General features: G+C 38.7%; 1 protein-coding gene across 7 annotated transcripts in view; it reads left to right on the top strand.

Moving 5' to 3' along the window:
• The window catches only part of KLRG1 (killer cell lectin like receptor G1), a 36,933-nt gene extending 13,640 nt beyond the window's left edge, over positions 1–23,293 (top strand). For 3 of the 7 annotated variants that reach the window (XM_066355989.1, XM_066355987.1, XM_066355984.1), the window contains 4 exons: positions 4,465–4,566; positions 7,664–7,833; positions 21,822–21,922; positions 22,199–22,719. In XM_066355989.1, coding sequence (XP_066212086.1) covers positions 7,714–7,833; positions 21,822–21,922; positions 22,199–22,310 — 333 coding nt within the window. In that variant the 5' untranslated portion in view covers positions 4,465–4,566; positions 7,664–7,713 and the 3' untranslated portion in view covers positions 22,311–22,719. Of the gene's footprint in view, positions 1–1,399; positions 1,518–4,464; positions 4,567–7,663; positions 7,834–21,821; positions 21,923–22,198; positions 22,720–23,261 lie in introns of those variants that run through there. The other 4 variants (XM_066355986.1, XM_066355988.1, XM_066355983.1 and 1 more) reach the window with 3 other exon arrangements.
• The last annotated feature ends 3,769 nt before the right edge of the window (positions 23,294–27,062 follow it).

The following is a 27,062-nucleotide window of genomic DNA, read 5'->3' on the forward strand; positions in this document are numbered from 1 at the left end:
AAGCATCAATTCTTTGTTGCGGCACCTCAGTTGTTCATTGATTGCTTTCTCATATGTGCCTTGACTGTGGGACTACAGCAGAGCCAGTGACCTCTTGCTCAAGACAGCGACCCAGGGGTCATATCTATGATCCCATGCTCAAGCTGATGAGCCTCCACTCAAGTCAGATGAGCCCACACTTGAGCTGGAGACCTCAGGGTTTCAAAATTGGGTCCTCTGCGTCTCAGTCCAATGCTCTATCCACTGCGCCACCACCAGGTCAGGCTCCTCTTTTCTGTCTTGATACATTCTATCTTGGTGATCTTATCTATTCTTAGAGTTTCAATTCCCTTTCTGCTTTTCTTATGTTAATTAAAAATATTTTATTTATTAATATTACAGGGGAGGAACAAGAAATATCAGCTCACAGTTGCTTCCCTTTAGTTGTTCATTGTTTGCTTGTTGCTTATCATATGTGCCTTGACTGGGCAACCCCAAGACTTTGAACCAGTGACCTCAGCATTCCAGGTCGACGCTCTATCCACTGTGCCACCACAGGCCAGTTTCTTATGTTAACTCGTCATTAACCATTCACCTATTAAAAATCATACTTTGGTATATATTATTTGTGTTCCCTTTTATAGTTGTCTTTGCATATAAAAATAAGAGAACAGGAGAGAAATTTAATTGAATCCCTGACAGTGTGAAGGGTAAAGATTAGAGCACAATTGCAATAACGATTTGGGGAACATAGGGGCACAAAATATTCACAAAACAGAATTAGGCAAAAGTCCATTTCTCCCATAATTCCAGGCACACACAGCCAACAATCCATTTCTCTATCACATATAACTACCCAAAAGGTCCAGGAGACAATGCAATCAGCCCCATTTGGCATGCATGTATTTTCTCAAGAGGAAATAAAAGCAAATACAAAATCTGAGGTAAATTCATAGCTAGGAACCACTCTAATTTTTATTTCAGTTTCCATAGTTGAAATTACTGACTGAACAGCAACTTTTTCTTGCTCCATAGAATTTAATTAAGTGAGATGTGTAATTAATTTACTATATACCGTGGGACAAAAATAGGTTTACAGTTTTTCATATGAAAAATAATATAGTACTTAATACATAATAATATAATAAACTGTATTTTGTGTACTCACAACTGTAAACCTACTTTTGCTCCACTCTTTATACTTAGTGAGCATCTAGAGAGTGTGATGAGGCAAAAAAAAAAATCAGTTTAGAATATTAATTTCTGTCGGCAGCCCCAGAATTTGAACCATTTCCTGAAAAATTACTTTTGTTTTTGTCATCTGGACCATTTTTTTTTTTTCAAACAAACTTTCAAGTTTCCTGCTAGCAGTTTACAGACTGAGCTGCTTCCTCACTGTTGTATGTCTCCTCACACTTCTATAATTTACTCTCAACTGAGTGCAAGATAGATGGAGATGGTTGACAATGTTGTTTATTCTGTGTTAGAATGGCCTGCTGCACCCCAAGCCCAGAATGACTGCCAGCCACAGCAGAAAGGTGAGTAAACTGAGTTAGTCTGGAAAACAGTACATAGTTACCATAGGATAAGGGATGAATACGTGGTAGAATAAGTTTGCAGTATAGGATGCAGAAAAATGTAGGGTAATTGAGGACATGCATTAGGTTCAGTTTGAAGACCAAAATTGGGATGTGAACATTTGGTATATGGTTAAGGTTCTGATCTCAGATCTCAGGTAAACTCTTTTCTAATCATTCACCTCTATGAAGCCCCAGCTAGGGCAGTTCTCTTACTCGTTATTGCTTCTGAACTAAAGCAAGAACTTTATGGTGAGACTTTATCTCTTAAGTAAAGTTTGGAGTTAAACTAGATGTTTAAATTCTTGATATCCTGATTTTCTATGAAATGAGAAGTACACCAACAATTTTGCTAATATTGATAAGTAGTATTAAGATTTTGGCAGAAATGAAATTGTTTCACATATTTATTCTACCCCCTCCTTACCCCAACGGGCTGCACAGAAATGGTGACAGGTATAGGAAAAAGACATCAAAAACACCGCAGATAGACCTGACCTTTGGTGGTGCAGTAGATAGGGCATTAATCTGGAACCCTGAGGTCGCCAGTTTAAAGCCCCAGGCTTGCCTGGTCAAGGCACATATGGGAGTTGATGCTTCCTGCTCCTCCCTTCTTCTCTCTCTCCTCTCTCTCTAAAAATGAATAAATAAAATCTAAAAAACAAGAAAACCCACCACAGATTGCTAGTCCCTGGGACTCTGGGGGTTTAAGATCAAACAAACCATTTTTGCACAAATTCCTGTGAGAACAATTCCTGAGATAGTAGTGTAAATAAGTGCCAAAATCAATATTTGTTTCTGTTCTTTACCATCTGATTATGTTCTGTTGTGTCCCTCCATAAGCTTTCTCCTTTGTTTTGCTATATAGTCATGTTAGAATTTTAATATTGTTTTTTCAAAGCATTGTTATAATTTTTTTATAATTTGCTAAATTACTCCAATGTACATGTACATATAGATTTCTTTCTATTACCATAAATTATACAACATTGGACATTTTTATATGCACACATACTTTTTCCTTTTGGATTGTATCTTCTAATTTTTAAGGAATAGAAATATGTATTATGGTAAGTTAAAAAAGAAAATGTACCTTAAAGTATAAGTTTATGGTCACACAACTGGTGATAAGTTGAAACTTAAGTATAATTATTTGCTTTGTAGGCAAGTGGGGTTTTTTATTTATATACAGCACACATTCCACATCCTTATTTTTTGCCAGTATGTTTATTCCTACCCAGCTTTCCAGGTGCTCTCCTTAGAAAGAGGTAAATAGATCAGGATCTTTAAATGATATTAAAATTCTTTTTATGAAAATATTGCATGTTCATTATAGAAAACAGAAACTATGAGAGCAGATGTAAGAAAATAAAAATCACTAATAATCTTAGAACATGGTGATCATCACTATTACTATTTTGATATATCTTTGCTTTTCTATGCTGAGTCTACTATATGTATTTCACTAAAAAGCTTTTAATATGCATATTTTTAAAGTAAATAAAATTTTTTTTAAAAATTGTACTTAATTTCTTAAATGGGTTTGGGCTTATACAAATACAATTACATTTTAATACCTTTTTCATATAGAGTAACTTCTAAAATCAACATTTATTTCATTAAATATTTTATACTGTGAATGTATTTTTGTCACTAGAAATCTAATTTATTTATCAATTCAAATATTTATCATGCTGAACTCTCTCATTTTAAATGTATCTCTCGCTATGAGTTTCTTTTAAAGAAACAAGTTTAAATAGGAAAGTGAGGCCCAAATAGCCAGCATTAATTCCTCAATTTCCAAATTAAAGGTTACCAAATAAAGTAGTCAAAGCTAGAACATAAGTATCTTAGTTTACAGATAGTTGCTCTTAACACATAATTCTTATATTACTAGACTATGAGACCACTACACCTTTAAAATAAAAGTCTGAGTAAAAAACTTTTTTCATTTTACAAGTGAAAAAAATGACATTCTTAAATATAGGTCGTATGTAACATAGTTAATATGAAGTAGTGTTCCACCTTTTAAAAATAATATCAATTCATTTGATATCAAATGATATGAATTCATTGCCATTCCAATAACAACTGTTTACAAAGCATTTCTGCGATGTACATTATTTTACTTTCATTTAAATTGTATTTATTTAAGTTTTGAGTAGGTAATATATCACATGGTTCAAAATTCAAAAGTAAGTAAAATAATCTCCCTCCAATCTCTGTTCCCAGTGACCTACTTTGCCTCTCCAGAGGCAAACATTATCAGATTTTGTGTCTACTTTCAGATATATCAGCATACATATTCTGCAGAATTTCTTTTCTTAACCATATATCTCGACAATCACTCCATATCCATAAAAAAGCATTTCTTTATTTCTTTGTTAGAAACTGCATATTTATTTTATGGATATATCAAACTGTACTTGATCTCTTATTGCTGCTGGACATTGAAGCTGAATTCAGTCTTTCCCTCCTAAGAATATTTTTTACCATGAATAGCTTTATAAATATGACATTTTACACTTGTGTACAAATTTCTCAAAGAGAAATTGCTGAGTCAAAGGATAAATGCCTGCAATTTGGGTAGACATTGCCAAATTGTCCTCCCAAGAGGTTGTACCAATTTATATACACTACTCACCATTAACGATGAGACTGTGTAAGCCACAATTTAGAAGTAAAAAAGTATTCTTAACTTGATAACTATAACATATAACTTTACAAATATGATTACTCCAGACTTGAAAACAAGTTCTTGACAGATCCAAGAAAGAAGTCTTTAGGGTCTGGGTCTCAGTTCCTGGTACCAAACTGCTTCAACATCCCAGATGTCCTTCCCTGATCTTTTCTGTCCCTTCAGCTTTTATTCTGACTCAGGATTTTGCTTTGGATTCTGTTCTTGCAGCTTCTTCTAGGCTCCCTCTCTCTTGCCGTGTGGCAATAACCCTGGGGATTCTGAGTGTCATTCTTGTGAGTTCGCTGCTGCTCAAATGGACTCTGTGCAAGGGTAAGTGTTAATTTAAACCAAAATTAATCTTTAATTTATCCAGTTTGTATATAAAAGCAATATAAGATACCAAAAATTTGAAAAATGAAAATAATTTCAAGAAAATAAATCTCCACTTGTAAAAAATATAGTCTTTGACATCATGCATTCATGTATTTACGGGGTTTTTTTTGTTGTTGTTTTGTTTTGTTTTTAGTGAGAGAAGGGGAGACAGTGAGGCAGACTCCTGCATGTGCCCCAACCAGGATCCACCTAGCAAGCCCCCAATAGGGTGATGCTCTGCCCATTTGGGGCTGCCTCTCGGCAACTGAATCATTTTCAGTGGCTCCGGCAGAGGCTCCGTGGAGCCATCCTCAGCGCCCAGCACCAACTCACTTGATCCAATCAAGCCATGCCTTCGGGAGGGGAAGAGCAAGAGAGAGAGAGAGAGAGAGAGAGAGAGAGAGAGAGAGAAGGGGTGGGGAGGGGAGGAGAAACAGATGGTTGCCTCTCCTGTGTGCCCTGACCAGGAATCAAACCCAGGATATTCACACACCAGGTTGACGCTCTACCACTGAGCCAACTGGTCAGGGCTAATATTTACTTTATTAACAGAATTTCAATCAAGTCCTTTAAAATCTCCCTACCTTTGTTTATTTTAAAGGCTGGAAATAGTTCTAATCAAAGTATGTTTATCATTTTGTATACTACATTTTAATTCTACATTGTGTCATAAACATCCTACTTACTATCGTGTTTATCATGATAATTAAATTATAATATTGTTTAATTTTTCACATAATAGACCCATAATATTTTAATGAAGTACATTCTGATTTTTTTCCCAATTAGAGAGCTTTCACATTTTATAAAGTGAACTTTTCTAGATTTAGTTTTTTTAGGTCCTTAAATATGATAATATAGAGGGCCCTTGGTTTATTGTTTCACAATCCAGAGTCCTAATTTTGATTTATATTATCTGGGAATGACTGTTAGTGACATATTTTACAGACTATTCACTAGGACTCTAAGGTTCATCCTTGGGACATCTACCTCAGATCCAAGTCCTACCTTAGTCAGAAAGAGAGTCATAGGGAACTTGGGAATTTCTCATTCATTCTGGTAATGTTACAGTTGTACGGGGGTGGGGGGGGGGAGCACAAATCTATATGGTGCCAACTTTAAACTCGGCCTCTAAAACCCTTTATTGGTCTCATACCAGGGCTTTCCATAGAGAAGTTGTCTAATCATTACGTGAAAAAGGACTGCTTTCCTCCCCTGGCTGGATAACTTGGTTGGTTAGAGAATCGTTCCGAAGTGTAGAGGTTGCCTGTTGGATCCCTGGTCAGGGCACATACGGGAACAGATCTATGTTCCTGTTTCTCCCTTCCTCTCTTGCTAAAATCATTAAGTAAAAATATTTTTTAAAAGGACAGCTTTTTCTACTTTTTAATTCCCGGATCTGAAATAGATACTGCCCAGAGAAGAAACATCCAAACCTATATAGAATAGTGCTTCACAGAAAAACAGTTTTTGCAATATATATATATATATATATTTTTTAGTTTTGTGATTTTGACCTGTATTTTCTCCACAACACTTTTGACAGATGAGGTTTATATATTGTATATTCCCAAAGCCCAATCTGTTTCTAACAAAACCAAGTTGTGGTGAAATAAACAGAGTTGAGAGAATTTTTGCTATTGTATTTATAAAAAATATTTCACAGGTTTATGGGTCAGGAAGCCATAATTTGAAAGACCTCAAAATTTTTGTCAGTTTATATGGAAAAATGAATAAATATAGTTGTTTTTATATCAAATAAAAGAAATTAAGGAGGAAACCTAAGTATGATTACATGAAATCAGGGATTTGATTATAGGATAGTTAAGATTATGTGCTCTCTTGATGGCGGTTACACTTTTTACGGGTATTGTTTTTACCATTTCAAAGGTGTATTGACTAGATACACACAAAAAATGGACAAAGCTTGCTTTAAAACCTTTCACTAAAGAAGTTACAGCCTGGAGGCATGACTACCTACCAAGACCTGCCAATTAGGAATTTATGATCAGATCACCCTGTGAGGTTATTGTCCATAGAACCATTTTTTTTTTTTTTTTGCCCACAAAACATAAGCATTTTTTCACTTATGTGTTTACACATGTAGTCACTTGATATAATGGGTCATATTTGCCTACTGGGCTTATGGTGAGTTTATACAAATGTGTTTCATGGAAGTAGATAATTAATACAATTGTGGAATACTGGTTAAAATTACCTTAAAAGTTTATTTAATTCCCTTTCAGTTTTACAAACATATAGTCTATTTACTGATTTGATAGAGAGAAAGGAAGAGACAGGAACATCGATCTGTGATCTGTTCTTGTAATGTGCCCTGACCAGGGATTGGACCACCACCTCTGCGATGTTCTAAACAAGCTATCCAGCCAGGGCAAGGAATAAGATGTTCTGTATTTAAAAGGGTTCAGTGAGAAGTATCAGTTTTCACTTTAGTATTTGATACCCTTCTCTGTCAGAAAAAATTTTTTCATATCTAAAGTAAATTCTTTTTGCTGAAATGTCTTTAGACATTTCATGACAATAGACAATCACATTTGTGGTACAAAAGTCAAACAACATTTTACTTTAGTTAAATCTGCTCTTTCTAATTTCTGTCCTTTTCTTTTGTGCTATTATGTAGTGTCAGGTTGGGAATTCTGAAAGATTCTGCCAGATTTAAGCAGTGTACATTCTGCAGTTACACAAAGTGTACACTGAGTTTGTATAGACAGTACATGGACACATATCATGCAATGCAGTTATCTTATCTGATGTGCATGAAGATATCTAATACCAGTAAGTACTCTCTCCACAGTTCTCAGCCAGTGTTCCCATTTCTTTTCCTGCTCTTTCAGTCTCAGCCACATCCTTGCTTAGTGGAATGTATCATAGTGATAGTATTTGACTTGAGGCCATGCATTCTTGTGCATTTCTCTAAACCTTAATCTGAAAGGTAGCAGGTCAGGGAAGACTGCCATATTCCATTTTATCTCCCATTGCATTTCCAAGATGGAGGGTTCCATAAAGATGTGAACCAGGTCCTCTTCCTTTCTAGGTTCCAAGGACTCCACCTGTGCCAGCTGTCCTAGCTGCCCCGACTTCTGGATGGGGTATGGTAACCATTGTTATTACTTCTCACTGGAGAAAAAAAACTGGAACTCTAGTCTGGAATTCTGCTTAGCCAAAGACTCACATCTCCTTATGTGTACAGACAACCAGGAAATGGTAAATGCAAACATTTAGCTAATGTAGGTTGTTTTCATGGTGAATGTTGTTCAAATGTATCATGTTATCCTCTTTTGAGGAACAAAAGGTATATTCTTCTCTCTCCTCGTTCTTTCTCTTCTTTCCTCCTCCTCTACCCCTTCTTTCTTCCTCCTCTTTCTTCACTCCTTACCCTTTCTTTGCCTGACCCAACAACCCTTAGTTATAGAAACTTAGATGACAGCATAGGCATGTATGTGTGTTATATATGCATGTTGGGTGTGTGGAAGGATGGTGAGTATATTACAGAGAGCAATTAGGCCTGAAATACTGGTTTAATTAAAAGATTCATTAGACCCAGAAACACATGGGTCCAACAACAGAGGCTGCAGATTCCTATGTCAGAGCCCGTGGGACTTGGTGGGGAGAAGAGAGATAACATGGGGACAAAGAGAGCAAGGCAAGGGCTTAAATGCCTTTTTAAAAAATAACTTTCCTTCATTTATTGGAATCCAGTAAGTTCTAGGCTAGGAAACATTTGAGGTGGGTAGAGGTGTATAAAGAGGAAACAGTTACAGAAAGTTGGAAAAGAAGGAAGGAAAGTGTGTGTGTGTGTGTGTGTGTGTGTGTGTGTGTGTGTGTGTGATCTTTAGCTCCTCTCAGAGGTAAGCTGGTGGGCTTCACTTCCTGCTGGCTCTCAGGTTCTTTTTGTCCACCCAGCAGCCTCCTGGAGGAGAGCTCTTTGTTAATCCTGGAGCATCTCAAGGTACCTTGGTACAAATATCAATCAAATTCTACCTTAATGTAAGTGACATATACAAAGAAATAAGAAACCCTAGGTTTTCAGTGTTAATTTTATGCTGATTTTTGTGTATTGTTGCATCTGTATTCTTTTTGGGGGTAAAATCAAGTCACAGAGAACAACTTATTAAAATTTTAACTATTTTAACATCCCTCAGGGAATCTCAGAGATATAATTACTTTAAAGCAGCTGGAGGAAACATAGTTCCTAAATTTTATAACTTTCTATTTTTTAAAAAGATGAAAGCAGTTAGATTCTGGTGTCCTATCAAAGAAATACTCATTCCTTTAAAATTTTGCATAGACTCTTAACTCCAAATCAGTCCACCTCCATGACTTACTTTTCCTTTATGCATTTCCTAAACAAGGTAGTAGAATGTACTGGGGTCTATTCATTAGACATATGAAATCTTTATTTTATGGCATCTGGCAATGGTAACCTTTGCTCTAGAGTCCAGACCTTTTTTGCAGTAACTTCTTTTCTCACTCTGATAAAGCTGCTTCCGAGGACTTGAGTTGACTGAAGTCAATAGCAGAAGTGGGCAAAGAGCTTGAAACATTGCTGGGCAGTTAGTGACAATCAGAGTAGTGAGTCAGAATGCAAGGTGCTGCCACAGATTGTGGTGGCGGTGGTGTAGCAGCTACGATATGCGATGTGATAATGAGATGCGGAGGGAAAGGGCTACACACAGAGTGTCTGGGAGTTGGGGATATTTCTGTTTCCCCAAGGTCCTCCAGTGGAATGCAGTAGTTATTAGAGGAATTTTGTCTTTCCTTTCTATTTACTTCCTCTCATCTTGCCTCTTCTGTGTGTAAATGGGATAGAGTTAGATTGGCTGCATTTCTACATCTGGTTTATTTTCTTTTAAGGCCCCTCCTTGGTTCAAGTCAGTACTGAAGATGGGGAGATGGTAAAATATTCCTGGTAGATTTGATAGCAACCACAGAGAAGTTTTGTTTTGTTTGTTTGTTTTTTAAATTAAGTGAGAGGTGGGGAAGCAGACAGACTCCCACATTTGCCCTGACCAGAATCTACCTGGCAAGCCCACTACAGGGCAGTGCTCTGCCCATCTGGGGCCTGTGCTCTGTTGCTCAGTGACAGAGCTGTTTCAGCACCAAAGGCCATGGAGCCATCCTCAGTGAACCATATGAGCCATGGCTGCCAGCGGGGAAGAGAGAGAGAGAGAGAGAGAGAGAGAGAGAGAGAAAGAGAGAAAGAGAAGGGGAAGGGTGGAGAAGCAGATGGGTGCTTCTCCTATGTGCCCTGATCAGAAATTGAACCTGGGACTTTCACACACCAGGCCAGTGCTCTACTGCTGAGCCAGCTGGCCAGGATGAGAAATGTTGTTTTTGACATCCCTGTGGTTCTCTGGCCTAATTTTTTTTTCTCTCCCTCAGCTTTTGTCAGGTTCTGTAGAGTAAATTTGACTTATATTTGATCTGCTGAGCTTTTTGTCTAGTGTTATTCCTTTGTTTTCAAGACAAGATGTATATACTATGTTAAAGTCTAGTTGATATTTCTAGTATCATACTTAGGTCTGAACAGCTACCAAAAGAGCAGACAGGTATATTAGAACTGAAGTTTTTCAAACTGGTATTCCCCTGGTAGAGAATACTGCTAAGGAATTAGGTTGCTATATGCTGGAGGCTACAGGCTATAAGAAGTATCCATCTCATAGTTTTAAATAGTCATCTTTCAGTATATGTTTATATATATACATATATGTATATATACATACACACACACATGCACACATTATATTTTATCTTGGACTAGTTATAGCAGGTGTATAAAAACAATACTAGAAACTGCTATGTATTGAGCTATGTGCCAGGTATTTTATGTATATTATTCTTCATCTTCACAGCTTATTCTGGAGAATTCAACATCTCCATATCATTGATGAGTACAAATCTGACAAAGCCAATTCTTCATCTTCTCCTCCACGTCCTTCCTCCTCCTCCTCCTCCTCCTCCTCCTCCTCCTCCTCCAACTCCTTTTCCACCTGCACTTTTTCCTCCTCCTCTTCCCTATTATGTCAGAGTTAAATTTCAAATGTCACTTTAGCCCACCCTTTAAAGTCACTTATAAAAATAGTGTATTTGACAGCTTCCAGAATCTATCCTGTGTATGCTGAAAAATGAGATAAAATGTTTCTATTATCTGTAATTGTCTTCTGTTGTCTTTTCTTTTCTACACCTATCTGTTTAAAATTTATTTGAATTTGAAATCTGGAATGTACATGACATGGCCCTTGGTATTTAAATATATTTAAAATTGTCAGATGCTCATGCATCTCTTTTTTCAATCTTGGACTTTAAGATTTATTTTATTTTTAAGAAAATAAAAACAAATTTGAAATTGAATTGGTCTTATTTCCTCAGGTTTCTGTTGACATGGTATCTGGCCTCTGTGTTTCCTAGCTTTTTAAATTTCTCCTTAGATTTTAGATATAGTCACAGTTTTTATTTCTGTTGTCATTCCCACCCCTCCACAAGGCTCAGTTCATTTGGGATGTTAGCATTTTTTCTCAGTTTTGATATATTATTTTAAGATAAACAGGACAGAGTTCCCTATACAAATACAGTATTTTGGTTTTTAAATTTTTTCTTTATGCTCTTTACCCTACAATGTCTTTCTTCCTTATTACCATAACTTGAGATGATATCATCAGAGTTTATTGTCTTCACAACCTATTCAACTTTAACTATATTCCCTGTTAGAATTTATGACTTTAGGGTCATCTCTATCTTCTCCCTGGCTTTTCTTCCTTCCTTTCTTTCTTTCTTTTTTATTATTATTAATCTTAGAGTGAGGAGACAGAGAGAGAGAGGAAGGGGAGTGGGAAGGAACCGGAAGCATCAACTTGTAGTAGTTGCTTGTCATATGTGCCTTGACCAGGCAAGCCCGGGGTTTGAACCGATCTCAGCATTCCAGGTCAACACTTCATCCACTGTACCACCACAGGCCAGGCTGCCAGCCTTTTCTTGGATTAAGGATTTACACCTCGTAATATTCAAGTTTTCCTTCTTTGGAGACTGCAGTACAAACACTATAGTGATTTGGTCATTTCTCTCATTTTAAAAACTAGGATCAGGTAATGGAAAGAGCTTAGTTTCTTTTACAGTCATGAGTTTGTTTTTACTACACTGATAACTGTGTGAACTTCAGCAATTTTCTTAATTTCTTCTGACTCTGAATTTCCTCATGTACCAAGTGGAGAAAGAGATTTCTGGAATTGTTGTGAATATTAGGAGAGAAAAATTGACGTGGAAATTTCTTTAACATAGTAAGAATCAATTACAGTATTCCTTTTCACTTTAACTAATTCTCCTTGTCTTTCAAAATAAACCCCAGAGTCAAAATAACTTTTGTTTTTCTCTTCTGTCTCTGAATACATGAAATTTTGGTAAATTATGTATCACAAAGTAATTATGACTTAGTGAATTATTTCCCTTATAGAAATTCTGAAATGATAGGTCAGAAGGTTTAAATAAATGGCTGGAAACACAGGGCAAATGATAGAACTTTTTTCACACTGGAAGACTTCATAGCCTGGTAATTTGTGTGTCCGTTATTGCTCTATCTTCATAAACAGATCAAACAGCCAGTATGAACTTCACACCAAGTGTAGGTGTAGTAGATAGATCTCTCACTATTCTTTTAAAAAACTTTTTTAAAAATGTGTTAAAATATGCATATATGCATATCATAAAGCTTAGTAGTTAGCCATTTTCAAGTGTATAATTAAGTTGCATTAAGTACATTCATTTTGTTGTGCAACCATCACCACTGTGTATCTCCAGAATGTTTTCATCATCCCAAACAGCAACTCTGTCTCCATTACACACTAACTCCACATGTTCCCCTTTCTCCAGCCCCTGGTGACCCCTTTATACTTTTTGCCTCTCTGAGTTTACCTATCAGGTTCTTTTGTATCTGACTGATTTCAACTTTCATCCATGCTGTAGCATGTTTCAGAATTCCATCCCTTTTTATGGCTGAATAATATTCCATTATATGGATATATCACATTTTGTTTATCCATTTATTGGTTGATGCACAGTTTTTACTATCTTTTAAAGTGCTCTGGTATATAGAGCAAGGCTAATTTAAGTATCGTACCCATATACAACACTATAGGGAAAATTCTTACCAATATGAAACTTACATAATTGTAGCTTGTCAAATTTTCTTTTGCAATCTCTTAATGTAGCTGCATATTTTGATGTGATAGCAATCCATGTTTACTTGCTAAAGGATATCTAAAATGTCTGGAAACAGGAAAACTTATTTTTTTTTAATTGATTTTAATTTATTGTGTTAACATAGATTCTGGTGTCGCCCCAAATAGGAAAACTTATTTTAAGATACTATTAGTGGTCCTGGCCGGTTGGCTCAGCAGTAGAGCATCGGCCTGGCGTGCGGGGGACCCGGGTTCGATTCCCGGCCAGGGCACATAGGAGAAGCACACATTTGCTTCTCCACCCCCACCCCCTCCTTCCTCTCTGTCTCTCTCTTCCCCTCCCGCAGCCAAGGCTCCATTGGAGCAAAGATGGCCCGGGCGCTGGGGATGGCTCCTTGGCCTCTGCCCCAGGCCCTAGAGTGGCTCTGGTTGCGGCAGAGCGACGCCCCGGAGGGGCAGAGCGTCGCCCCTGGTGGGCGTGCCGGGTGGATCCCGGTCGGGCGCATGCGGGAGTCTGACTGTCTCTCCCCGTTTCCAGCTTCAGAAAAATAAAAAAATAAAAAAAAAAAGATATTATTAGTATGTTAGTTACAAGTAATATGCTTAATGTGTTTTTATTAAACCTCCGGACATGTTTTCAGGTGAAATAAGTCTAAATTTAAAGCAATAGATTCAATTGATTTTAGACTTTAGGGATGCTCAATATGTACTGTTTTCAAATTAATAACTACATTCATTGCTTTACCTTAAAAGGGTCTGGAGATTAAAGAGAAACATATTAATCCTATTATTTGAAAATATAACAGACAGCCTAACCTGTGGTGGTGCAGTGGATAGAGCATCAATCCAGAACGCCGAGGTTGCCAGTTGGAAACACTGGGCTAGCCTTGTCAAGGCACATACAACAATCAACAAGCAACCAGTGAACAGCTAAAGTAAAGCAACTATGAGTCAATACTTCTTGCTCCTCCCTTCTCTCTCCTCTCTCTGTAAAATCAATGAATAAAACTTAAAAAAAGAAAATATAACAGACATATTAATTAAAAATATATCCTGCCTTAGCTGGATTGCTTGGTTGCTTAGAGCATCATCCTGAAGCACAGAGGTTGCTGGTTCGATCTCTGGTCAGGGAACATACAGGAACAACTTGCTATTTTAGTCTCTCTTTCTTCCTCCCTCACTAAAATCAACAAGTAAAAATTTAAAAATATATATATATTTATCCTATGTTTCTAGACTTTTTAGACACCCTATATTTGTGTTCTGGTTTTTATCACATACTATTATGTCATTCTTGTTTTTGATAAATTATTCTAGGTAGTTTTTAAAGTTCTGTATTATTTTATTATTGCTTAACTATTTTCATATTTAAGACAAAGTTTTTACTTATTTCTAATTTTTATGCAGCTATAAGCATATTTATATGAGTTATTTTTCTTGAGGTCATTTCTTTAAGATACAGTCCCTGAAATTCAGTTTGCCAATCAAAAATATGGCCAATTTAGTAGCCTTGATACATTAGTAGCTTATGTCCATATGAGTTGAAATGATTTGATATATCCCATAAACAATGTTTAATTTTAGGAGTTTAAAGAATATATTCTACACCTTAAAATACTTTAATTACAATTTAAAATTATTACCTGCAAAAAGCCTGTGTGCATGTGTGTGTGTGTGTAAGGTATAAATATTGACTTTAAAAAAGAAAGAAAGGAAAAGGAAAGAAAAATGGACCTAATTTTGTGTTTGGGTCTGTCTTCATCTAGCATTTAGGTTTCGCATTTTTTTTCTACCATATAACCAAACGTTATAAACCCTAAAGGTCACATAACGCCTAAGTGCTTTAGTTCACACCCTCTCTGGATACCAAGAGGTCTGACTTACCGCCCTTGCTTACACTTTTATGCTGTTTCTGCACGCGCGCGCACACACACATACTTTCTCCATGAGTACACAGAATATTGGAACTGCACTCTAGTTTTAAAGGCTTCTCCCAGTGGGATGATGTTCAAGGAAAGGTGATAAAGAAATTTTTACTGACTTAGAATTGTGTGTAGGTCTTAAGAGTAGTAAGTGCAGGATTGGAATTTGTAAGTGACATTATCTAATCTCAGCTCTTTAAACCCTAAATGACATTTCTCAGCAAGTCTTTTCTCATATCTGTGCTTTAGCAGTTGTCATTCCTTTTGCTGAGAAGAGAAGAAAGAATTGTTCTGTTTTTCTCATAATTCTAGTGGAGAAATGAGGAAAAACTCATTTTCCTATAATTTAAATAATCCTTTTAAGCAAATTGGTTAAGAAATGCATGAAAGGTTTCAAACTATTCTGAAAATTAGGATATATTTTTTTTTCATTCTTCCGAAGCTGGAAACAGGGAGGCAGTCAGACAGACTCCCGCATGCGTCCGACCGGGATCCACCCAGCATGCCCACCAGGGGGTGATGCTCTGCCCATCTTGGGGAGTCACTCTGTCACATCCAGAGCCATTCTAGCGCCTGAGGCAGAGGCCATAGAGCCATCCTCAGCGCCTGGGCCATCTTTGCTCCAATGGAGCCTCGCTGCGGGAGGGGAAGAGTGAGACAGAGAGGAAGGAGAGGGGGAGGGGTGGAGAAGCAGATGGGCGCCTCTCCTGTGTGCCCTGGCCAGGAATCAAACCTGGGACTCCTGCACGCCAGGCCGACGCTCTACCGCTGAGCCAACCGGCCAGGGCCCTGAAAATTAGGATATTATTTCATCTTCCTTTATGCTTTCAGTTTACTCCCCTACCCCCAACATATATATACAATTAAGTACTCAAAGGGGGTAAAGTAAAAAAAGGCAGAAAACTTATGTTCAAAAGTTTTAAATCTTGGCCCTGGCCGGTTGGCTCAGCGGTAGAGCGTCGGCCTGGCGTGCGGGGGACCCGGATTCGATTCCCGGCCAGGGCACATAGGAGAAGCGCCCATTTGCTTCTCCACCCCCACCCCCTCCTTCCTCTCTGTCTCTCTCTTCCCTTCCTGCAGCCAAGGCTCCATCGGAGCAAAAGATGGTCCGGGCGCTGGGGATGGCTCCTTGGCCTCTGCCCCAGGCGCTAGAGTGGCTCTGGTCGCGGCAGAGTGACGCCCCAGAGGGGCAGAGCATCGCCCCCTGGTGGGCAGAGCTTCGCCCCTGGTGGGCGTGCCGGGTGGATCGCTGTAGGGCGCATGCGGGAGTCTGTCTGTCTCTTCCCGTTTCCAGCTTCAGAAAAATACAAAAAAAAAAAAAAAAAGTTTTAAATCTTGCCTGACCTGTGGTGGCGCAGTGGATAAAGCGTTGACCTGGAAATGCTGAGGTCGACGGTTCGAAACCCTGGACTTGCCTGGTCAAGGCACATATGGGAGTTGATGCTTCCTGCTCCTCCCCCCTTCTCTCTCTCTGTCTCTCTCTCCTCTCTCTCCCTCTCTGTCTCTTTCTCTCTCTCTCTCTCTTCTCTAAAAATTAATAAATAAAATTTAATAAAAAAGTTTTAAATCTTTTTCAGCCTTAGACTCTATATTTTTTAAATCTCTAAATATTAGACATAATTTTACATGTTTTCTAGGTGCTGGGGATACAGTAGTTAGCAAGAATTTTTGCTATTATGATGCTTACATTTTAGTCAGAGGAAAGACAGGAAACAAGTAAACAAATGAATATGTTGGTATGTGCTTTCAAGAAAATGAAACAGTATGTTATAATAGCAAATGTGGGTACTATTCTAGATTGGCCAATTAAGGAAGGCCTCTCTAAGTAGGGAACTTTTGAGCTGACACCTAGACCTGAATTACAGCCCTAGAAAAATCTAGGGCGAGGGTATTCCAGGCAGAGGGGAAAGCTAGATACATACCCTAATGTAAAAATGCCGTTGGCAGATTAACAGAACAGAAGGAAGGCTCACGTGGCCAGAACCTAGTAAGTGAATAAATTGTTGAAAGGCGCTAGATCATGTAAGAACTTGTAATACCTAGTGAAGATTTTAGATTTTATTCTATGTGAAAAGAGAAATTGTGGGAAAGCATTAATGAGAAGCACAATGTGATTTTATTTATTGGTAGAAGGAGAGAGCCTTATATAATGCAAAAATTTAGCACTGAGAAAATGTGGATGCATATTCAATAAAGTACCTTGGATAGTAATTCTTTTCACTTATGAGAACCAGTTTTCTCCTCTATAAAGATGAAGATGATAATATTTGCCTACCTTCCAGGGCTGTCAAGAATTTTATAATCAGAAAGAATTTTCTGATAAATATCTAAGCTAAATAGATTCTCATAAGGAAACTGAGGCTCAGCCAGGTTAAGCAATTTATCTTCAGATAGCAGTGACAGAGCTAGTGGTAAACAACAGTATGTTGTTTTTGTTTTGTTTTCCTAAATGCCATACTGTGTAGCTAGCATGTCAAATGAAATTAGCAATAGAATGAAAAGGGATTTTGTAAACCTTAAAGTATCATACATAATAATAAAAAACATAATTGTTTTCAGGATACTCTACCCTGAGAAAACAAAGCAATCATAACAGATCAATTATTTGGGAAGGAAGTGCTAGTAAACAAGTTGTGTTGGTATTTCTAATGCTTTGTCTAGAAGTCACCACTACCATGCATCCTCAATGGAAACTAGGGTTGAAATCCAGTGAAGAGAAAATAGAAGTTATTGTGAAAATGGGAAATAGCACAAAAATTTTGTTCTATCTCTGTTATGGATTGTGTATTTGTGACCCTCAAAAATTCAGATATTGAATCCCTAATCCCCAATGTGTTAGCGTTTGGAGATGGGCCTTTGGAACGTAATTAGATCATGTAGGTGGGGCACTCATGATGGAATTAGTGATCTTATATGAAGAGAAATTAGGGAACTTACCTCTCTCTCTGCTCTCTACCACGTGAGAAGACAGCTGTCTGCAAACCAGAAAGCAGGTTCTCACCAGACATCTGATCTACCAGCACCTTGATCTTGGACTTCCCAGTCTCCAGAACTATGAGAAATAAATATCCATTGTTTCAGCCACCTACTCTATGGTAATTTGCTATAGCAGTCCAAACTAAAACATTTTCCTTTAGTGTCTTTACTAGAAGTAAAGTTTCCAAGGTAAAGGAAGCTATAGTGTAGAGATATAGTTAAGGGTAGAACCTTGGCACTCTTTCATTCTAGCAACCATTTTCCTGGATTAGAGTAGAAATGATGATGTCACAATGGGACGTCTAGTGGTATTGTAATAATTATAAAGTTGAAATCTCACTGCTTTCTTAGTAACTTCTGGATTAAAAAAACAAGTATTTTCTTCTAAAAGTATTCAATTAATTAAGCTGTCATTAGAAAATATTGATATGTTTCAAGGAACAAAAATGTATATATATATTTGGAGCAAAATGAAGATGTTTAAATATACTTATTCCTGAAACATAAAGAAAGAAACTTTTTTTATTTAAAAAAAAAAAAACCTCTAGAGGAGATTTTTCAGATGGCCTGAAGGAAATGTAGGAATACTCCACCATCTTGGGTCTCTTTCTTCAATCCCAGGTTTTAGAATATCTGACCTTGGGTATAAGAAGAAACAAAATGTCTTAGCTTTTTTTTTTTTTTTTTTTTTTTGAGAGGTGGGAAGGCAGAGACTGACTCCGGTATGCACCCCGACCAAGATCCACCTGGCAAGCCCACTAGGGGGCAATGCTCTGCCCATCTGGGCCCCTTGCTCTATTGCAACCAGAGCCATCTTTTAGTGCCTGAGGTGAAGGCCATAGAGCCATCCTCAGTGCCTGTGGCCGACTCATTGTAATCTAGCCATGGCTTCAGGAGGAGAGGAGAAGAGAGAGAGAGAGAGAAGTGAGAGGGGGAAGGGTGGACAAGCAGATGGACACTTCTCCCGTGTTACCTGACTGGGAATTGAACCCAGGACATCCACATGCCGGGCCGATGCTCTACCCCTGAGCCAACCGGCCAGGGCCGAAGATTTCTTAGCTTTAATAAACATTTTTATTCATACATCAGCCTCTTCTGTGGCAAGACCCCAAGGAAGTAACTAATACTGAAATTCAATGTTATAATAAAAGCTTAAGTTGTCATATTGGCTTGTTTTATCAGAGAGAATTGTGTAGTCTCTTAGCTCACTGAATGTGTGTGATTCTTGGCACATCATAGGAGCCTCACTTTTTCAGGTCTAATAAAAGTTCAGTTTATTATCTATTGATTGTAGAGAGAGGAGAGAGAAGGAGAAAGAGGGAGGAGGAGTAGGAAGCACCAACTCATAGTTGCTTCTCCTATAGGCCTTGACCAGGCAAGCCCAGAATTTAGAACTGGCAACCTCAGCATTCCAGGTCAACGCTCTATCTACTGCACCACCACAGGTCAGGCCTGAAAGTCCAGTTTAGGGAAAAAGATGAGATACAGAGAAATGGACTGTATCAGTAGCGGACATGCTGAGGACATGGGGTCTAGTCCAAGTCCTACCACTAAATCACTGTGAAATAACCTGTTTTACTGCCCTTTCTTGAGCTTCTGTTCCCCCAAAGGGGGGAAGTTTACAGAGGAAGGAGAGGAGTCAAATCAGGTTCATTGAATTGGAGGAAATATGATGTTCTGTGTAATGGCCACTGCCAGATGAAATGGCAGATTATCTCAAAGCATTTGTACAGGAAGGAGGCTTGAGGCGAATGATCAATCAGGAAATGATCATGGGAACAAATTATGGTCTTTTTCTTTAGCATCTATCAGATCAAACTCTAACTCAGTTGAAAACCAAACTAACAAAGTAACCAAACAAAAACACTATAAGCAAACTTGCTGGGAACTAAATAGGAGGGACAGAAAACCAATTTAAAGGTTCCTCATTAGTTTATTTTCATACGAGATTTGCAGTGACTTCAGGGAATTAGAATTAGAAGTAAAGAGAGATGCCAGGCAATTATCTCATTAATTACACATACAGTGTTTGTTGGGCACTCAGAGACATCAGTTACCATGCCAATGAGTGCTACTGTACACACTTATGTTTGCCCACCACATGTAACCAGGAGACTTTGTATCTGTTAAGACACAAATGGATGCTTTGAATATTCAGTCATACTCTAAAACAGGGGTCCCCAAACTAGGGCCCGCGGGCCGCATGCGGCCCCCTGAGGCCATTTATCCGGCCCCCACTGCACTTCCAGAAGGAGCACTTCTTTCATTGGTGGTCAGTGAGAGGAGCATAGTTCCCATTGAAATACTGGTCAGTTTGTTGACTTAAATTTACTTGTTCTTTATTTTAAATATTGTATTTGTTCCCGTTTCGTTTTTTTACTTTAAAATAAGATATGTGCAGTGTGCATAGGGATTTGCTCATAGTTTTTTTTATAGTCCGGCCCTCCAACAGTCTGAGGGACAGTGAACTGGCCCCCTGTGTAAAAAGTTTGGGGACCCCTGCTCTAAAACATACACAAGCACTGAACTTTTTATTTTATATGTAATGGTTTTCCATTAATTTTTTTGGATTTCAGACTTAGAGTTTTAACCTCTTGCTCAGGGACAAACATAATATTTGTCACATTAACATCACATTGAATATTAAAAACAACAAAACTCTGTCACAGAATCTAAGGTGATCATTTGTTGCAAATTATATTCATGACATTAACACTAAATCTTACAACAAAATCGATTTTCTGGGACTTATCTACACTTTATTTTGTTTCATTTATAGAGGCGATTCCTTTACCATATAAACTCCTTCATTTCAGTGTCAGGATCCACAGAGGAAAGAATCTTTTCTCTGTTCTGTGAGTGGTCTGGGCTGTGTAAAGGGTATAGCCAATTTAACTTGACCTTAAGCTTGTTTCCCTAAGATCTGTTTTGTTTTTCCTTGTCATATGCAAGTTTGATGAGGACTTAGAAAATGGGAGTTTAGTGGAGGGAAGAAAATATAGCCATAGGCTTAATAATAATTTATGTATTAAATAATAATGAAAAAGATAACTATTTTCATAGCAGTATTAAGCTTTTTTTCCTCCAAAGTTATCTGAATACCTATCAGGTGCTCCATCCAATCCAGGAGGAAACTGTAATGGAAGGTAGAGATGTAATATTTATCCTGTTTCATGTTATAAGAATGAAATTAGAGATATATAGGTCAATTCTAGGAAATGCTCCATTCCACAAACAATAAATCTCTAGAATTAAAGCTTAGAAGAGAGAATTTGGAGTGTGTGGTTGTTTTAGTCCACTTGGACTGTTATAATTAAGTACCATGGACTGAGTTGCTTAAACCACAGACATTTATGTCTCACAGTTCTCGAGACTGGCATGTTCAAGATCAAGGTGCTGGAAGACATAGTTCCTAGTGAGAGAACCTTGTTCTTTCTTTCTTTCTTTCTTTCTTTCTTTATTTATTTATTTACAGAGCAGAGAGAGGGATACATAGAGACAGACAGACAGGAACGGAGAGAGATGAGAAGCATCAATCATTAGTTTTTCGTTGTGACACCTTAATTGTGCATTGATTGCTTTCTCATATGTGCCTTGACCGTGGGGCCAGAGCAGGCTGAGTAATTCCTTTGCTCAAGCCAGTGACCTTGGGTCCAAGCTGATGAGATTTGCTCAAACCAGATAAGCCTGCACTCAAGCTGGTGACCTCAGAGTCTCGAACCTGGGTCCTCCGCATCCCAGTCTGACTCTCTATACACTGCACCACTGCCTGCTCAGGCAGGAGAACCTTGTTCTTGTCATTTTGTCCTCACATGGTGGAGGGAGACTGAGCCCTGGCCTCTTCTTGCAAAGACACTAGTTCCATCCTTAGTGAGGGTTCTACCCTAATGACCTCATCTAGACCTAACTATCTCCTAAAGGCCCCACCTCCTAATACCATCACAGTGAGGATTGGAGCTTGAACATATAAAATTTTGAGGGGGACATAGACATTCAATCCATAATAATGATAAAAAGATTATAAAGAATAAATATTTGACCAAGACACTGGATCTCTCTCTCTCTCTCTCTCTTTTTGCATCTTTCTTACCTTTTTTTTCATCATCTTTAATCTCTCTTTTAGAACTTGCTCAAAAGTTTCCTCAATAAGGATTTTTACTGGATTGGTCTAAGGAAGAATTCTGATTGGAGGTGGGAAGATGGATCAGCCCTAAACACCCCAAGGTAAGGGAGAGATTATATGAACTAGATCAAAAATAGTAGATGGAGAAGAGAGGAAAGAGTAAGGAAATAGGAAACAGGGAAGGGAATGAACAGGATAAGGACAAAAAATGATGACATTTTAGAGAGGTTAATGAGAAGTTTTTATTCTGCTGTGTTTTGGTTGCTAAGAGAAATGGGGCCTAAAGAAGGTAAAAAAAATTGCTTATTTTTTTCTCCTTTTATGCCTTACAACTTTTTTACTCTGTATGTCACTCTGATTTTTCTGATTTCTTACAGAATTATTTCAAACAGCATGGTACAGAAGTGTGGTGCCCTCAATGAAAATGGTCTCCAGGCCTCTAGCTGTGAAGTTCCTTTACAATGGGTCTGTAAGAAGGTCAGACTTTGATAGTTGTCAGTTCTGTTGTATGGCTCCCTAAGAAGAGCGAGCCGCCTCTGGGGCCATCCTGGATAGCCATGAGTATATGCTTAGTGAATGCTGAAACTTCTAGGATATGGCACTAGATGTAAGATCAATGCAGCTTCCACTGAAGGCTTATTGCTGCACTCTCTTTGAGAGTATTTAGCTGTTATCTTGACACATAAAGTTTGTTTTTTAATATTCCTCATTCTTGTTACTAATTCTGCCTCCTTCATCTCCACCCTCACCATTTCTATCAAAAATTTACCCTTTGTTTATTATATTCTGAGCTGATCTGATGAAATCTGTGCAAATGTATACTACTGCTAATGTATTAGAGGGTACTTATGTGTGCTAATGGGTTGATGTTATGTCTCCCTGATAATATATTTTTATCCTAATAACATTTATTAAAGATAATAGCCCTAGCCGGTTGGTTCAGTGGTAGAGCGTCGGCATGGCGTGCAGGAGTCCCGGGTTCGATTCCCGGCCAGGGCACACAGGAGAAGCGCCCATCTGCTTCTCCACCTCTCCCCCTCTTTTTTTCTATTTCTCTCTTCCCCTCCTGCAGCCAAGGCTCCATTGGAGCAAAGTTGGCCCGGGCGCTGAGGATGGCTCTGTGGCCTCTGCCTCAGGCGCTAGAGTGGCTCTGATTGCGGCAGAGCAACGCCCCCTGGTGGGCATGCCGGGTGGATCCTGGTCGGGCGCATGTGGGAGTCTGTCTGACTGCCTCCCTGTTTCCAACTTCAGAAAAATACAAAAAAAAAAGATAATAAAAGCACTCACAAAATGAGAATGAAGCAAATCCAGACAGGGAAAAACTTAGAGGTCACAGCAATATGGTATCTGAGGGCTCAGAAGGAAAACTGAAAATACGATTATATAATCCTTGAAATGTAGCAAAAACTTGAACTCTTGTCCATTTTGTTTTTGTTACAGTGATTGGAGTGAATCAAACTCCTTGGTTCAAGCCCTGGCCGGTTGGCTCAGTGGTAGAGCATTGGCCTGGCGTGCAGGGGTCCCGGGTTCGATTCCCGGCCAGGGCACACAGGAGAGGAGCCCATCTGCTTCTCCACCCCTCCCCCTCTCCTTCCTCTCTGTCTCTCTCTTCCCCTCCCGCAGCCGAGGCTCCATTGGAGCAGAGATGGCCCAGGCGTTGGGGATGGCTCCTTGGCCTCTGCCCCAGGCGCTAGAGTGGCTCTGGTCATGACAGAGCGACCCCCCGGAGGGGCAGAGCATTGCCCCCTGGTGGGCAGAGCGTCACCCCTGGTGGGCGTGCCGGGTGGATCCCGGTTGGGCGCATGCGGGAGTCTGTCTGACTGTCTCTCCCCGTTTCCAGCTTCAGAAAAATACAAAAAAAAAAAAAAAAAAAAAAAATCCTTGGTTCAAGATGTCACCATCTTAATGAGTCCATATGTGCCTTTCTAATGTGTATTTATTACCTGTATTCCTGTACCCCACTTCCATTGCCCTTTCCTCCTTTAAGAACAGACTTTGATGTTTGATATATTTCTTGAGTTTGTTTGCATCCTTTTAAAATATGTAATTTTATTCTGTATTTGTTTCATATTTAGTTTAATGTTTTCTCTATATATCTCACTGTTACTCCTTCCACTAGCATTATGTTTTGAGATCTTCCATGTTGCACTATGCACATGTACTCATTGTAGCAGCTGCATAGTTTCCATTTTATGTACCCATTCTCTTGATGATGGACACCTAGTTTGTCTTTGTTCCCTACTATCACAAACAATGGGATGAATGCTCTCTTATATTCCTACTCCCAAGTCTTCCCCATCTCAGGAGATGGCCCCACCATCCAACTGATTCCAAACTGAAGAACGGTGTGATGTCTTCCTTTTTTAAATTTACTACAGCAACAATATTTCTCATCTCTAGTACCAAAGTATATCCCAAATCTCACCATTTCTCTCCATCTTCACTTTTTAACTCTAGTCCAAGCCACTCTTGTTTACCTAGCTTATTGTGACAACTTCTTTCGTTATCCCCCCCCCTTTAAAAAGTTTTATTGAGGTACAATTGACACACACTGAACTGAATATATTTAAAGAGTAAAATTTGCCAAGTTTGACATATGTATATATGTCACTTGTGAGTCTGTCACCATTATCAAAATAGTGACTATTGGCCCTGGCCAGTTGGCTCAGTGGTAGAGCGTAGACCCAACATGTGGAAGTCCCAGGTTTGATTTCCAGTCAGGGCACACAGGAGAGGCATCCATCTGCTTCTCCACCCCTCTCCCTCTTGCTTCTCTCTCTCTCTTCTTCACTCCTCCTGCAGCGATGGCTCAATTAGAGCGAGTTGGCCCCGGGTGTTAAATGGCTCTGGTTGCAACGGAACAAGGGCTCCAGTTGGGCAGAGCTTTGCCCCCTAGTGGGCTTGCTGGGTGAATCTCGGTAGGGCTGCATGTGGGAATCTGTCTCTGCCTCCCCTCTGGAAAAAAAAAAAAAAGGATAGTGACTATCAATTCTCCTGAAAAGTTTTCTCATGCCTTTTATTAATTCCTCCCTCTCTCTTCTCTATCACTTAGCACTCCCCCGCCCCCAGACAGCCCCTGATCTACTTTCTGGCACCATCTTGTAGAGTTTTACAGTACATAGAGTTTTACAACATCATTACGAGCATCATCATTTTGATATTCATCCACGTTGTTGTGTGTATATCAATAGCTTCCTCCTTCTTATTGCTAATATTCTATTATATGGATGTGTCATAATTTGTTTATTCATTCACTTGCTGATGGACATTTAGAGTGTTTCTAGTTCTTGGCTGTTAAAAATAAAGCTGTTATGAACATTTGGGAACAAATATTTTTATGGACAAAGGCTTTCTTTCCTCTTTAGTAAATGCTTAGGAGATGGAATGGCTAGGTCATATGGTATGTTTAACTTTTTAGGAAACTGCCAAACTCTTTCCAAAGTGGTTGTACCATTTTATATTCCAGCTAGAAGTGTGTGAGAGTTCCATTCTCTTCACATCCTCAACAATACTTGGTATAGGGAGTCTTTTAATTTTAGTCATTCTAGTAGATATGTAGTGGTATCATATTGTGGTTTTAATTACCATTTTCTTAAAGATTACTGGTGTTGAGAGCATCTTTACATGTGCTTGTATGCCAGCCATATATTTTTCTTCAGTGAAAAATCTGTTGAAATATTTTATCCATTTATTTGTTTGCTTGTTATTGAATTTTCAGTTTTATAAAAAATATATTCTGGATACACGTTCTTTTATTTTTTTTTTATTTTTTAATTTTTTTGTATTTTTCTGAAGCTGGAAACAGGGAGAGACAGTCAGACAGACTCCCGCATGCGCCCGACTGGGATCCACCCGGCACGCCCACCAGGGGCGAAGCTCTGCCCACCAGGGGGCGATGCTCTGCCCCTCCGGGGCGTCGCTCTGCCGTGACCAGAGCCACTCTAGCGCCTGGGGCAGAGGCCAAGGAGCCATCCCCAGTGCCCGGGCCATCTTTGTTCCAATGGAGCCTTGGCTGCGGGAGGGGAAGAGAGAGACAGAGAGAAGGGGGGGGGGTGGAGAAGCAAATGGGCGCTTCTCCTATGTGCCCTGGCCGGGAATCGAACCTGGGTCCCCAGCACGCCAGGCCGACACTCTACTGCTGAGCCAACTGGCCAGGGCTGGATACACGTTCTTATCAGATATACACATTGAAAATATTTCTTTCTTAGTCTATGACTTGTTTTTTCATTTTTATTAACAGTGTGTTTCAAAGAAGAGATGTTTTGTTAATTTTTATGCAGTTTTTGTTTTTCACAATTGTTTTATCTGTTCTAAGTCCTATAATATTTTTTCTGTAGATTTTAGATAAATATCTTATTTATATGTTATTTTGTATATGGATAAATATATCAGAGAGAACTTCTGGGACAGTGGGTACTTTCAAATAGGCCCACTAATTTAAACTTTCTAGCAATATATGAGTTAAAGTGCCTATTTCTCTATACTTTCATCAAGCACAGATGAAGTAAACCATAATCTTCTCATGTTCACGATGACTTTCTACCCCTGGCTCTCTGTCCTCCAAGGGTGACGATGAGTTTTTACTTAGGAGAAGGTCTTTCAGGTTCTTCACATTAGATCAGCTGGAAGACAGATCTTTCCCTTGCTAGTCAGTAAGAATCTTCTCTCATAGCAAAACATTGATTATAATAAAGTCTATATTTTCATATTAGTACTGAGATAGTATTTCCATATTAGTATGAGATGGTGAAGGAAATAAAGGGGCACACAGGAAAGGGTAAGAAAATGATGTGACAAAAGCTGAAGAAAGTGTGATTTTCAAGGTGGAAGGAACATTCGTCAGTATAAAATACTAAAGAAATGTAAAGTAACAATGAGCAAAGAGCATTCAGGGAAATTGTCAATGTAAAGGTCATTGTTCATCTTTCATTGGTGTGTTGGTGACATGTGAAATAAAGAGGAAATAAGGAAGTGGAAACAATGAGTTTAGAAGTCTCTTTTAAGAATTTTGTTATGGCAGGAAGGAAAGAGATAATATCTAAAGAAAGAGTTATAGGTAGGGCCAATGTATTTTTACATAAATATAGGAGAATAGCTCATGTTTATAACTTGAGGTAAAAAATTCAGTTGAAAGGGAGAGATTAAAAATGCATGCAAGCCCAAGATCCTTGAGGCAGCAGATGACTATGAGAGCCAAAGCACAGGTGGAATCAATAACCTGGGGTGGAGAGACTGCCCGTG

This window comes from Saccopteryx leptura, chromosome 1 (assembly GCF_036850995.1).
Source record: "Saccopteryx leptura isolate mSacLep1 chromosome 1, mSacLep1_pri_phased_curated, whole genome shotgun sequence".
Lineage (NCBI taxonomy): Eukaryota > Metazoa > Chordata > Mammalia > Chiroptera > Emballonuridae > Saccopteryx > Saccopteryx leptura.